The sequence below is a fragment of the Dunckerocampus dactyliophorus genome, chromosome 10 (assembly GCF_027744805.1).
Source record: "Dunckerocampus dactyliophorus isolate RoL2022-P2 chromosome 10, RoL_Ddac_1.1, whole genome shotgun sequence".
NCBI classification, from domain to species: domain Eukaryota; kingdom Metazoa; phylum Chordata; class Actinopteri; order Syngnathiformes; family Syngnathidae; genus Dunckerocampus; species Dunckerocampus dactyliophorus.
The window spans coordinates 24028064-24043467 of NC_072828.1; the positions used below are offsets into that span (position 1 = coordinate 24028064).

At 41.2% G+C, this 15404-nt stretch overlaps 1 protein-coding gene across 4 annotated transcripts in view; it reads right to left on the reverse strand.

Annotated features, from left to right (window-relative positions):
• Positions 1–35: 35 nt before the first annotated feature.
• csnk1g2b (casein kinase 1, gamma 2b) overlaps positions 36–15404 on the reverse strand; it is a 49714-nt gene continuing 34345 nt past the window's right edge. The window contains exons 4-12 of one of the 4 annotated variants that reach the window (XM_054790703.1): positions 13974–14122; positions 12061–12295; positions 9559–9644; positions 7719–7803; positions 7485–7630; positions 5076–5159; positions 3849–3950; positions 3140–3246; positions 36–1175 (exon numbers count right to left, since the gene is read on the reverse strand). In XM_054790703.1, coding sequence (XP_054646678.1) covers positions 1121–1175; positions 3140–3246; positions 3849–3950; positions 5076–5159; positions 7485–7630; positions 7719–7803; positions 9559–9644; positions 12061–12295; positions 13974–14122 — 1049 coding nt within the window. In that variant the 3' untranslated portion in view covers positions 36–1120. Of the gene's footprint in view, positions 1176–3139; positions 3247–3848; positions 3951–5075; positions 5160–7484; positions 7634–7718; positions 7804–9558; positions 9645–12060; positions 12296–13973; positions 14123–15404 lie in introns of all 4 variants that reach the window. The other 3 variants (XM_054790702.1, XM_054790706.1, XM_054790705.1) reach the window with 3 other exon arrangements.

A 15404-nucleotide genomic window follows, 5' to 3' on the forward strand; every position in this document is an offset into this window, starting at 1 on the left:
GAGAGATTTGATAAAATGTCATTGCGGGACACTCGTTGAGCTTTAAACATTTTACTTAGAAAGGCACAAACTATGATTTCCTGGTAAATTATTCTGATGTAAGAAATAAAAGTTGAAAGACATATCTTCCCCCACATAAATCAACATTTTCTGCCATTACTCAGATATAAGCGTCGTGAAGGACTCTTCCTAAATCAGTCTTTATTAAGTTTTGTTTTTGTAATTGTTAATTTCAAACCTAAAGTTTCCACCGTAATTGTTTTCTGCTTCTTTTTTTTTTCCAAAAGTGCAATAATAGTAAGAGAGCTTAATATCTGTTTCTCTCAATCTTCCACAGTACCTGAGGCCAGTGACTGTGCTACAAAGTCCACGTTGACAGACAAAAAGAAAGCCAGAGGAAGGGAGGGAGAAAAAATGGAACTCCAGAACACTACAACATAAAAATAATTCTTCAATGCAGGGATTCAACTTTGAAAACTGAGGATTCAATTACAAAAAAGAAAAAAAAATACATAAAAGTCCTCCAAATTCTGTTATAGATGAAAAGCTTTGCTCAGATTTAACATCAGCATAATTCACCTCTCTCTTTACCTTGATCCCAAAACACACACCAAAGGAAGAAAAGGAAAGCAATAAACAATTTCCTAAGGAGCAGAATTCTGATGGTTCCCCCTGATCAACAGCTGACTGTTGGAACAACAAACCTCCTTTATGGAATCTAGAATACAACAACTGTTTCAAACAGTATCTTTTTTCATATTCACGCCACAGTATTCGAGTTTCATTGTTACAGCTTTTTTAAACTTTTTCTCAAGCCCCGCCCCTTCCCCGTGTAATGCAGGTAAGTTTCTTTTGCGCCGATAAAGGAATCAGAGTCTGTTGTGAGTCAGTATGACTGCAACATTCCTTTGACACGCCAGTAGCCAGGGAGCACTGAGAACGAGAAAGAGAGAGAAGCGGGGGAGGGAGGGATTTCAGAGTGACAGGGGAAGTAAGGTGAGGGGAGGGGTGGGGTGTTGGACAGAGAAAAGGACAGGAAGGGGTGAGGGGTCTGTGTAGTTGCTTCCATTTAAAACTTGACAGTGACAACAAGGTTTCAAGTTCTCTCCAATCTCTTCTTTCACTTGTGCCTCTGGAGGGCTTTCCTCTTTCTCCTTTTAAAGAAACAACAGCACCTGCAGACGAGCAAACAAGACACGTTTTGTTTTTTTTAAACGACAACAAAACACTTATACACACACACACACACTACCTGGGCCAAAAAGACCACCAACAGGATTTCATTAAGAAAACATGCCTTTCACTGCAGTGATAAATAGGTTTTAGCGTGCTGCACGTAATTGAAGCCATCAGGACTGCAGAGATTAGCATCGCATTTCTTCAACCGCCGCATCAGGCAATTAAACAACTAAGTGAATAACTGCCACGAATCAAACCGGGTTAAGTTGAGCCTAAGGGGTTATTAAAACCTGAAAGGACAGTTAACCCTCTGAGAAATTGTTGGCCGTCAGAATGAAATCTTTGGTCAAACAATTGTTGATATAATTATAGCAAAGCCTATTTGGTTGGGATGCAACGGCACGCTGTATAATAGTGGACCGTTTGGGACACCCTGCATGGGACAATCCGCGCTCATGGACACCACCCCACCCTCCTTCCCCCACCTGCACAATGTAATGCCAAATTTCGCACAATGTACATATTTCAGTCTGTGTATAAGTGGACAAAAAGGTGAGGGACTCGGCGTGGAAGCCCGTATTTGTTGACAATGCAAAGAGGCGACTCGGACCCAGTGGATCACCTTAGCTATGCTGCCTGCCGAGCCGCCCCCTCGCCCCCCAACCTCGCTGTGTGGTGCGCCTGTTTTTGAACTTGTTGCGTCCGTAAACGGACAAAGATGAGAGGAAGTGATGAATGCATCATGCTGACGTTGTTCGGTAAAGACAAGTCGATTCTGCACACTACAACTATTAACGCTGCACTTCAGGGAAGGAACTTTATAATAAACTTTAATAATAATAATAATAAATAAAATAATAACCACCCTGATCAAACTCTTACTGTTGCACTTACACATTCCTAAAAATGCTACATCAGTATTTACGCATAAAAAAAACGTACCAAAACCAAAGCCTACAAATCGAATTAAGGACCGTCCCGTGGGTTATCCGGACCCTTGCACCCCTAGTATTTATGCATGTACCACAGTACCTTCACATTTTTGCAAATATGTTATTATATCTTTCCATGGGCCAAAACTGAAGAAATAGCATACAATGTAAAGTAGTCAGTGTACAACACACAGCTGTTAATATCTAAAAGTCAGTATGTCTCTTAGCAAAAATGTCCAAATTAGATCCAATTTGCCATTTTCCCGCCGCGGTGTCATGTGACCTGTGACTGTTGTGAATGGGGAGCAGGTGTGCTAAATATGGTGTTATCGCTCTCACACACTTTCGTGCTGGTCATTGGAAACTTTGAGGGGACAGCTGTACACTGACTACTTTACATTGTGTAATAAAGTGTCTTCAGTGTCTTCAGTGCTGTCCCATGAAAATATATTATATTTGCAGAAATGTGAGGTGCTGTATGTGAAGATCTGAAAGGATTGGGATTAAAAAGTCACATAGCCTTAAATAAATATACAATTGTGGAGAAATGTCTTCTTTTTGGTATCATGAGTCCAGAATGTCACTGTTCTAGATGAATGGGCAAAAAAGCAATGCACCACCCATGCGTAGTGCCTCCCATACAAGCTTGTGGGGGTAGTGTGGGGTTTGCTTCAGTTTGACAGGTCAAGGTTCCAGAATATTAAGTGTCCCTAACATGGAAGCAGGTAGATTTTAATATTTAGATTTCCTGATAGCGCAACATCATTCCAAAATAACAATTCCAGGATTTAATAGCCTTCATGGAGTCAATGTGTAGTCTAGTATATCTCTAATGCTATTTATCACATAGAACTACTATGATAATGTCTACAAATCAGTGTCGGTGTGAATAGAAGCATCGGGAAGACACTGACATGGCACAGACATGGATTTCACAGTATCTCATGAGGCAGATCGCAAAGGTTTTATATGCAACATGACAGCAAGCGTCTCCATTTTGTAAAAGACGACCACTTTTAGCCTCTTACTTGGTTTCGTCGGCCACTTCAACCTCGGTGGGAGCGGTGATGGGAGCATTGGAGTGTCCAGCTGTGGGATCATCAGTGTTCAGCTCGCCATTTGTTGAGCTCATCACCTGCATAAGCACACAGAGACACCAAAGAGACGCCATTGATGTAGTATGACAATGCAAGGTTACAAACTTATATTGTGTCTGTTTGCCAGCCACCTTTGAGTGTATTATCAGCTTGTGTAGTAACCTGGGAGAGCTCCAACTAAAGCAACTTCATAGAAGCGTAAAAGCTGCAGTACTGCTTGTCAAACACTGGGCGGCATAATTGAGTTGCAGCATTCACAATGGAGGCCTCTGATTTAAGGATCCAGACAAATAGCCATATTCAAAGCACATGTGGGGAATGGCAATGGAATTTAAAATGGCACTGAGGGGCAAATGTGCACATCATATACACAACTCTTGTATTTAGCTAACCATTTATAAAAAAAAAAATCATGATGTCATGACAGTTTGCTGCTAGATGTTTTCTCTGCACAGCCTTTCACGTAACAGGCTATTAGCAGATGAAGCGATTGCTGCTGTGAGAGCAAACAGAGCTGACACACACAAGGACTCAAAACACACAGCAGAGGTTTGGATTGAGCACAGGCGATGTGACAGAGACAGAAACATAAAGCTTCATGCAGTAGCCATTTGAGCAGCAGCAGCAGCAGCAGCAGTACCTGAACAGAGCCCCCTAGCCGCTCAGCTGTAAGGTGCGACCCCAAAGTCTCCTTATTGGTCACGGGAGTGGGCTGAGACTCACTTCCTTTGGGCTCAGGCGACTTGATGCAATAGCAAAAAAGGTTGAGGACACAGGTGGTGGTGGTGGTGGTGGTGGTGGCAAAGGGACACGGATGGGGGGAGGAGGGGGGCAGCAATGTGGTGGGGATGGGGGGAGGGGGTGGTCCAAGTGTGAGGGAGAGAGGGGGCAAGGTAGGAGGTGGGGTGGGTGAGTCAAAACAAACAAAGAAAAACAAAGAAACAAAACAATTACAGAAGACATCTCCCAAGCAGAAGCAGGCTTGTTAAGACATACTATGTTAATAGAGGAGAAGAAGGAAGCAAAATTCATATGAAGCACAGATCAACACACTTACAAGTCATGCAGGAGTAAAAGAAAAAGCCTTGATCACCTCGCCAGCACTGAATAGTCAACACGGGTAACCTCTAAATATTAAGAGTACTTCCCCTTAGCCTACTGCTATTGTATTGTTGTAGAGTATCAGGAGGTTTACCGTCATGGGCAATGTGCATGGTAGTGGAGAGGTTGCAATGTTTAATGGAGAGCAATAAAATAAATAAATAAATAAATAAATAAATAAAAAAAGGTGGAATTGACAGTAGAAGCCATTCATAAAACAATTAAATGGAACACCCTGTGTGGCCTTCGTGGAAACAATGAGTAAGTACGACTTACCAGTTTAATGACATCAGTATCCATGACAAATATGTTCATATAATCAGAAATTATGATAAAAGTGACTGGGTTACACCAGGAAAGTAAGCTTCATCACACACTAAGCATCTGTCATTACTGGTATGAAAAATGCAGGCTGCATTTTCAACTCAGGCATGCAATGACAATGGTGTATGGAATAAAGGCAACACCCAAACTGTGCTTTCTTTCACAGCTACTGCAGCAAAGTCACACTCATCACTCTGTAGGTAAAATTATGCTGCTGTCTCACGGAGCATTGGAACAAGTAACATCACGACTAAGACTTAGGGCATGAATGTGTGTGTGACTGGAAAATGGCAGCCCTTTTCTCCAGGAAGTTGCTTACAGTTGGATACAACAAGAACAACTCAGGCAGAGGAACTGGAATGACTGGGTTGGTTGGTCAGTCAGTCGGCTGGCGGATTGGCAGGCGGGTGTGATAGTTATGCAATATTGCTTAAGACCTCACCTGGTTTTTGGTCTGCTGTTGTGCTTTGTCCCTGCTGCTGGGCTGCAGGGGCGCATCACTGGGGATGGGGCCTATTGGCGTGGGCTGCAACAAACAAGAGTTTCAAATACAGAGCATGAACAAATGAAAACTTGCAGTGCAGAACACATAGGAATAAATAAATACTGTAAAGAAATGTGAATACAGTAATCCCTCATTTATCATAGTTAATTGGTTCCAGAACTGACTGTAATAAGTGAATTTAGGATTAGTAGGACTTCTTATTTATAAATGAAACATTTTCATAGTTAAGAACATAGGAAACCTCTTTACGACCTTCTAAATACGGGTTTTAACATTAGAGCTCTCTAGCCATGAAAAAACACCCCCATTTCCATGTTTATACTCCATCCATCTTCTAGCAGGGAAGCCCAAAATTCTTCTCCCCGGCCACTTTGTCCAACTCCTCCTGGCAGATCGCGATGCGCTCCCAGGCCAGATGAGCTATAGTAGTCTCTCATAGTCTCTCCAAAGTGTCCTTAGTCATCCCTGAGGCCTCCTACCAGTCAGATGTGCCCTGAACACCTCCCCAGGGAGGCGTCCAAGAGCCACCTCGTCTTGCTCCTCTAAATGCAGAGAAGCAGCAGTTCTATTCCAAGTTTCTCCCGAATGACAGTGCTTCTTACCTTATCTCTAAAGGGAGAGACGAGCCACTACATGGACAAAACTAATTTCGGCTGCTTGCACCCGCGATCTTGTCCTTCCGGTCACTACCCAAAGCTCATGATCACGGGTCACGGTAGGAACGTAGATCAACCAGTAAATTGAGAGTTTCGCCTTTCAGCTCAGCTCACCACAACGGACAGGTGAGTCCGTATCGCTGCAGATGCCGCACCAATTCCCCTTCTATCAAGACCCAAGGTACTTAAACTCCTCTACTTGGGGCAGAATCTCATCCCCAACCCGGAGTTGTCTTTTTTCCGAGTGAGAACCATGGACTCTGACTTGAGGTGCTGATTCTCATACCAGCCGCTTCACACTCGGCTGCGAACCGATCCAGTGAGAGTTGAAGATCACAGCCCGATTAAGCCAGCAGGACCACATCATTTGCAAAAAGCAGAGACCCAATCCTGCAGCCACTAAATCCAATCCTCTCAACTGTCTGGTTGCGCCTCAAAAATCTGCAGCCCTGGCGGAGTTCAACCCTCACTGGAAATTAGTCCGACTTATTCCCGGCAATGCGGACCAAGCTGTGACACAGGTCATACAGTGAACCACCTGAATTAGGTGGTCTGGTACACCATAGTCCTGGAGTATTCGCCACAGGATTCCTTGAGGAACACGGTCAAATACCTTCTCCATGTCCACAAAACACGTGCACCGACACATGCACCCTCAAAGACTTTTCTCCAAGTGTAGCATTGTTCCATGACCAGGACAAAAAACACACTGCTCCTCCTGAATCTGAGACTCAACTATCTGGTGGATCCTCCTCTCCAGAACCCCTGAACAGACCTTACCAGGAAGGTTAATGAGTGTGACCTTTACATTGATATTACCCAATATAGTCAACATAATAAGAGTAAATGTGTTCCCAAGGAGAACAGAGTGAGGGCCAGGCAAGAAGTGACGTCGGCATCTCAAAGTGGAGTTTCAGCTTGGCATGGGTTACGGCCACAACAGTAGCCCATGTTTTCATTAGGGACTTTTGTTGTGAGATCATTCAAACCTGCCGGCAATCAAGCCTGGTGCTTGTGTGTCTCACCGAACATTACAGTAACATGACTGAGGCCTAGTGAACAGTGTAGAATACATTATCTTCACAACATCTTTTAATGAGTCTTCTGAATGCCTTATATTTGTACTGTATTTTAGTTCATTTATCCATTTTAATGCTTGAAAATGCTTAATTTAGGAACATTTGTATAAATATTCATATTCTTGACTAACAGTAGAACTTATTCAACCACAAAACAGCATGATTTATTAATATTGTTTTTTAAAAACCCATGACAGAATGAAGCCGCAAAATTCTAAGCAAGAAGTGGCGAGAGATTACTGTACCATGATTTCACTTCAACAACAAATGCACCCCAGGCGAAATCCCGTAAATCAGGGGTCACCAACGTGATGCCCGCGGGCACCAGGTAGCCCCCCACGACCACATGAGGTGCCCGCAAGCCTGCTTTTCATTCAGGTTTTCACTTAATAATGAAAGAAATGCATTCTGAAATACTGAGTTGTGGACACCAGCATTTTGTTAATGTTCTGGTAAAACAAGCATATTCGCTTTGTTTGGGTTTAAAATAAGCTCTGAAAATAAATGTTACAAAAATGAGTAGCTCTTGGCCATTTTCATTTTGTAAAAGTAGCTCTCACAAGGAAAAACGTTGGTGACCCCTGCCGTAAATGATTTTGGAGGCGACTCACCAGGGATTTGCCGACCCAATCATATTCATAGTCAAAGACATAGCCGTTTCTGTCAAAGAGATCAGTGAAGAGCTTCCGCAAGTAGTCGTAATCAGGCTTCTCAAAGAAATCCAGCCTCCTCACGTATCGCAGGTAAGTGGCCATCTCTTCTGTATCAAAAGGGAAGTTCGCATGAAACAAGATGTTTCGGTGCAGAATGGCAATAATTCAACTCAACACAGTGGTTCTACTGACCGGGGAAACTTTCACAAAGCACTTCAATCGGGGTCGCCCGCTTGGTGTCACCAATTTTCTGATACCTCTCCTTCAAAGTTTCCGCCTGGAAGGAAAGATGGAAGATGCGTAATTAGCGATGTGAAGGCAGGGCTAATACACACAGTAACGGGAGTCACTGTAAATACATTTAATGTATTGTAGATTGTGGGTGCAGACAGGTTGGTCTCTGGTTAATTATTCACAGATGACATAGATGGAGGTTGTGAAATGATTACAATGGCTTAGCAAAATGAAAGCCTAATAAGGTAAAGGCACGGGTTTTGCACACAACAAAAAGTAAAACGCAAAAATTGCCCAAAAAAATTGATCATTTTGTAAAATGCTGAATGCAACATCACTAATTCTAAAAGCAGAAGCAGACATTTTCTGCATTTCAGTGCAGACAAATATCCCCATCTGCACCAGCATTTTTTATTTTTTTTAATGGATGAATGTAATAAACATTAACTAATGTCTCACGCTACTGGATAAGTTTTGATATGATGATAACTAAACATGTTAGACACTTTAGCATTTAGGAAAAAATGTATTCTAAAAAAAAAGAAAAATTAACAAACGAATGTAAGAGTAAAGATAACATTTCTGATTTAGTATATGCAAGTACAAAGTGGAGGATTTCTTTACTTCGAAAATGAAGGCAAACTTCCGAAAATAAAGCCGTATTTTGAAAAAGTCCTCCAAAGTACCAGAATAAAGTTATGTATTTTTTAAGAAAAAGAAAAAAAAGTTATCAAGTTATAATTCAGTATAGCTTTCACAAATAATGAAACTTTCAGTCACAGACTGTTATCTGTATCAGGAAGCGATTGTGTAAACGTTGTGTCTGTTCCGTTATGACTGTAGGCCAGGTGTTGAGAGGGAGGTAGAGATAAAGATAGAGATAGAGATAGAGATAGAGATAGAGATAAAGAGAGTAGCTGCTCGACTCAAGACGGATTCACTCTAATTTGACTTTAATCTCATAACGTTACAACTTTTTTTTTGACAAGGAAAGAGAGTGACTGTAATATAACTTTCTTCTTAGGACTTTCTTTTCAATGTGACCCTAATCCTCCTTTGTATTAATGCAATAACACCCCACTACACTACACCTTAAACCACACATGGGATACAAAATGCATCATATGATCAACTCCCCCCGTAAGATGTAAACCCCAATCACCCATATACATGGAGGAACATGTTGAGTCAGTGTGAAAACAGGATAAGGAAATATGGTTGCCCAGAATGCTTTTTTGTGTGTTATCAGCCAAGACGAGATGAGTGTAGACACGGTGACTTCCAGAACTGGTCACTGTACTCTGTCATTGTATTTTATGCTTGCTGCCATGTTGCCTACTGATGAAAACTCTCTTTGGCCCGAGGTATGCAACATCCCCCACAGTCATCCATCCCTCACATCCATCTACCGCAGACTCCCTCCTACATAACAAATGCTCAGATGTCTCACTCTACTCTTATTATTTGCAAAAGGGACAGTCTACTGTCAGATAAATCGGACGTCATTAGACAACAACAATTTCTGTCAAGATTCTTTCTTCCAGTTGCAGCCTTTGTTTTTCCAATGTGAGGCAGCAAGAGGGAGTTGAAGGTGTTTCTGTTTGCCCTCTCTTATGTTTCAGGCTCCAAAAATACAACAAACGAGGAGACCTTGAATGTCTCCCGTGTGAGAGGATGGTGTTGTTTTCCCAAGGTCAACCAGATCAAGGAGGAGTGAGCCAAAGGTAAACAGCAAAGTTAAGATCATGATGTATTGTACGAGTCTGGTGTATGATAAGAAACAATGCCAGTTTTTTACCTTTAAGCCCTGCCAAGGAAGGCTACCTCGGAGGAAGTACATGAACATGTGACCCAAAGCCTCCAAATCATCCCGCCTACTTTGTTCTGAAATTGACAACACAAAAGAAAATCACAGAGCATTAAGGAAAATGTTTTCTTTCACCTCTGCTTGGGCAGCGATGAAGCATCACTTTGAGAGGGCAAATAATGAGGAAAATCTGCTCCTGGAGAGAGCACTTGGAAGGAAAACATAAGCTCCTTTTCCACCGCAGGACATTTACCCCAGAACCAGGAACTATACCCCGGAACTAGGTATGTGATAACTGGAGTCAATGTGAAGTTCCTGTCCAAAATCATTGGGCTGTTTCGGTACCATCGTGGAGGATTTTAAGTTCTGAGAATGTTTAGGCGGCTTTTTGCAGCACTGCTTTTGTGACTACTTTTAGAGCATTTTATTTCACTTAAAAGCCACAGCTGTTCGCATACTCACTTCTGTTTTATTTCAGATTTTTACTTTGTGCTACAAAATGGAATCACATTTTTTTTTTTTAAATGACGTGCAGGCTCTGTAGTTGTTGAAAAGGGAAATGTTTTAAGATAGCCATAAAGCAGTGTCACAAGATCCCAGTTTTTTTGTGTTTTTTTCCAAACCGATATATTTAAAGACAAAGCTTTATGTTATTATTGGTTGGCACTGGCATGAGCGGCGAGGTGTACAGGCGTGTTCAGTGGTCAAAATGTGTCTGTGTGTGTGATGATGTGATAACGCATTTAATTTACTAATATTTTCACAATTGTAGCGGAAAAGTAGGATCGAATGTGATTTAAGCAAATTCGCTGGAGCGCCTTATCCACACAGCCGCTGTGGTCAGACAGCCAGACACAGTGGAACGTTTGATGGGATTTATTCATACACAGCTCAGATGATTTTCATCCAGCTGGCTGATTTGACATTGATATAAAGTTTGATGTATTGTCTGGTATCGTATCACCAACACAGACAAACAAAGATCCTGTATATATGTGCATTTCAACAGCAGCTGCCCGGATGGCTCGAATGTGCCATCGGTCCTAAGGACACTTAACTGCCCTGAAAAAAATAAATAAATAAAACTCAAGTCCGCTCTGAACAGTGTCTGGGCTAAATATAAACGTGTAATGAGGGAACAACAGCGATCGACTGGGCAAGTCCTAAAGAATCGACGAGTCGATGGCAACCAAGGGGTTGGCGACCCCTGCCGTAAAGTTCGGAGAGAGGTGGACAACTGATTGACTCAAGGTAAATCCTTATAACGGTAACTCCTTAAATGCTGCAACGTTAACATTTCATTGTGCTGTTGTTACTCGCTATGTGTTTCGCCATTTGGCTGTTTGCTAACGGCTAATATTGGTAATGTCACAAAAGGCATAAGCACGCTATTTGGTTTCATGTATAATTCAGTAGTATTTCTCACCTTCTTTATCTAACGCTGGCACTTGCAATTTCGTTGGCTCCATTTTGGGTTATTTTGTAGCCACGATCAAAAGAAAAGCACAGATTTGAGGTGAGAAACACTACTGGATTCAAGAAATAACTCTTGAACAAAAGGTGGTGTCTGTGTTCATCTCGTTGCCACGTCGTGTATTTGGCAAAAATTACGTCTTCAGTGAAGGTAAAAGTAACCTTAAATGTTCCTTTATCTCTTTCATTCATCATTTGTATGTACTTATATACAGTACACCTCCAATTGTTTGCTGCATGTAAAACTATAAATAAATGTGTTAACATTTTTGGCTTTCTGGAAGGGATTAATTGGATTTACATTATTTCTTATGGGAAATGGTTTTGGTTACAGACGGACCTTCTGTGACAGATTAATGGTACTAACAATGCTAAACAAGGTTCCACTGTATATCGTCTTGAATCAGGAGTATAATCTAACGCTGCACTATTGCATTTGTTGTGTTTCTGTGCAATGTTTCACCCCTCACAGGATGTGGAGGAATCAACCCAGACAGCAGTTTGACGACATCACGCTCTGGAGGATGCGTGTTGAAATGAGGCGGAAATTTAAGAAAATTTAAAACCAGGTTAATTGTATTCATGTAAGACAGAAGACATACGATGTCCCACCACTTCACTAAAAGCTTTTCTTTTTGCTTATTTTTTTCCCCCTACACGCTTATATTACACAATAAATACAGTATATCTAATTGTATTCATGTAAGACAGAAGACATACGATGTCCCACCACTTCACTAAAAGCTTTTCTTTTTGCTTATTTTTTTCCCCCTACACGCTTATATTACACAATAAATACAGTATATCAAACAAATCGTGTCTATGACTAATCCTGCAGTTAATATGTGTAACTGAAGTATTAAAAGTTCCTGGCCATTTGGTGGAAAAGGGGCTATGAACAACAGAAACCATTTCATAAAATTATTCAAAAACATTTGGCATACATAATAGTGGTGCAGGGTCCAAAAATGTGGTATTTCCACTAGGAAAATTAAAGAGCAGCCAAGATAACATTCTCACCTTTTCCCAGGTGTGTGTTGATGCTCATGTAGCGTGCCGTTCCAGTCAGACTCTTGTGCTCCCGGTAGGGGATGTGTTTTTTGGTCTCAGGGTCTATGTACTCTTTGGCCAGACCAAAGTCGATGATGTGAATGGTGTGTTGCCTCTTGCTTCCTGGCCGCCCAACTAAGAAGTTTTCTGGCTTCACATCTCTGTATATCAGACTCTTGGTGTGGACGTACTCCATCCTCGTTATCTAGAAGAGAAGCCAAATGATGAGAGAGTGTTTCAGAAACTCTGTTGCTTTTTAGAGCAGATACAGTGCGGGATTTATATGTACTTGGTCATGAAGTTAGGACTCAACAAGATGCTCGTTTGCTGTCGGCATTTTTTTACCCAAGGACTGGAGCACAAATTTTGTGCTGGAAGACACGTCGCTGTTTCTATGCTGCTGTTGTTGACGGAAAGTAGCGTTAGCTCGATGGGCTATGTGAAATCAATGCGCGTAGAAAATAAGTTGCCGTAATGTTTTAAATCATCAAAATACGGCAAGATACTGTAAGTATTAAATGTTATCATCAATGTACTTGTTAATGCATGATCACAGCATGTATATAAAACGATAGAACTTTGTTAGAGGCTTTTCTAGAGAGCTTCACAGTCAAAATAGGTACCTCCCATAGTGTGCATTGTTAGCTGGCTCACACTAACTCATTTTCTCTCGTTAGAACGCACAAAAAGGGAAAAGGAAAGAAATATGAGTTCATGTTTCACATAAGGATTGTGGACAATGGGCAAAATTCCCCCCCAAAAAAGTGCAGTTTTCCTTTAAGTGCACCAAGCTAGGTGTTACAAATGCTTGTGCAACAATACGTATATGTATCTGTATGGAACCGTTTGATACAGGGGTTCTCGATTTTATAACACTATCAATCAAACGATACTCTAACCCAAAGTCACCAACGTCACATGACATCAGTCAGGTGACACCGAAGTCATGCGGCATCATTTTAATCATCCAAATTCCGGATAAAATAACTCAGCTGTAAGATGTGCATATATACACAATAAAAGCCCTCATTGCATTCTAGTATCAGCCAGTCCCATGCAAAATCTTAAAAAAATCAACACTTACATGTTATTGTTGCTGTTCTTTTATGATGAACTGTTCTTATGGTTAAGCTTTTTATGTGTTGCCTTGACTTTGGCTGTGTTGTCATTTTGCTAATTGTTTATTTTATAATTGTAATGTTTGACAGCAAACTTGATGTGTACATGTACTGCGGAAATAATGAACGCTACGTATTTTTGATTGAAATGCTACTGAATCGATGAACATAACTATTGATGAATTATGCGTAATTATTCTTTGCCATGTTGAATTGTGAATGTTTATTTTTGATTCATTTTATTATCACTTTTTTTGTTTGATCAGCTTCCAACCTCTCAGTATGCACAGTTTTCTATCAAAAAATACATTTTCTATATCGTTGCACCCCTATTGTGTATGGGTGGAGTTCGATATGCTGACATCTATTGCTAAGGTGAGGTGGGAATGTTAATTCCAGGTTCCAATGTATATGGAATGTGTAACAGCCACACATTTCTGTGTCATTTTATTCTTGATGTCCATCGATAATGTAGTACAGTTTTCACCATCACATGTGATCGCCGCAACTGTCTCAACAGCACGGCTGTAGCTTTGTTTACTTTCCAAATCATATCTAAAGTTAGTCTTTGCAAAAGCTTACGAAAGATTTCTTAAACATTTTTATATAACTTTGAAGCTCTATCTTTAAACAAAAATTCGTCCAATTTCCAAACAACTCTCAGGCCCACATTACATATTTTTGGTTTATGAATTTGTTTACTCTTTCATTACCACAAAATGATCCCAACCCATCCCACAGCACACATCATCATCCAGGCTTTACCAGCTGTATGGCTATCATCAGGACGGTCTTGAGGGAGAAGGTGCGGTCACAGAGATCAAACAGGTCCTCTAGACTGGGCCCCAGCAGCTCCAACACCATGGCGTTGTATTTCCCGCAAGGACCAAAGTAGTACACCTGTGGAATTCCCTCTGTGGAAAGCGGGACAAGTGCAGTTACTGACAATTGCATGACACTCTAATAGCATTATCAATAGGTGATGTTTTGAAGCTCTGCACGTCATTTAAAATATTGACACAAACTCTTTTAAACATTGTTTCAATCATATGAAAATGCAGAGTAAATAAGTACACGATGCACTTAATTTGCGTCACACTTCTGTATGGCTTGTGATTGCTGTTTGTATGGTCACAGATGAAATACAATATATACGTTGATTTGATTTCTGTCACGATCTAGGAGTTAGCCTGCGTGGCAGTTTAGTGTGCTTCCACTTTTATGCCTTAGTTCCTGTTCTATGCTCTTATTTTGGTAGTACTTCCTGTTTTGCCTGGTTTGTGTCTGCCTGCTTTGCTTTCTCCTTTATCACTTGCACCTGTTGCTAATTTTAGTTCTCCTTCCATTTAGTTCAGGTGCGTGCATCTTAGTTTGTTGTTGCATTGTTTGTTTGTGTAAGCCTGACACGCTACGGCAAACCTGTCTACCTCGAGTTCCTACTGCAGCTATCATTAAAAGATACGTTTTTCCTGCAATTGGTTCCTGCTTTCTGCATACTCGGGTCATCGCCACAATGCCAAAGACAAGACGTGACAGATTTCTGGTTTAATGTCATCTGCGCTGGTAAGAATAAAGTATAGGAGTCTCCTCAGAAAGCAGCAATGATAGACTGCCTTTGTTGTTTGTTTCCTTCAACAGATCCGTCATGAAAAAGACCAAAGTGGGAATAAAAGGAACCAGTGAAGGGTCACAGGCATACAACTATCTGGATCTCTGATATCGGATACATTATTATGCTACTTGACACCACCACACCCATTTTGAGGTGAAGTGTATAAACTTTAAAGAATGTGGATGAATCACCCTGGCAGCAGGATCGTGTGAATCTGATCTTTTAGCACGGATTCTGGTGTGAAGCTTCTTTATACAGTGTTTAGCTGGCTATAAATCACTTATTACTAGGGGTGTCACGAGACACTTGGCTCACGAGATGAGACGATACAAGAGATTGGGTCTACGAGAATGAGACGAGACAAGATTTCAACTTAACTTTTAAGAAAAGTACAATGAAAAAATAAATGAAAAACTCCATGACAATATACTGCAATCTACTAATTTATTTTCTACTACGTTACGCTCTTCTGCACTCTGTGTGTATGCTAGCAGGCCCGCCTCCACCCATCGAGACAAAGGACACTGTATGACTGACAAAAGGGCTCACTCCGTTCATGCCGTTGTTCTATGGAACCAACATGC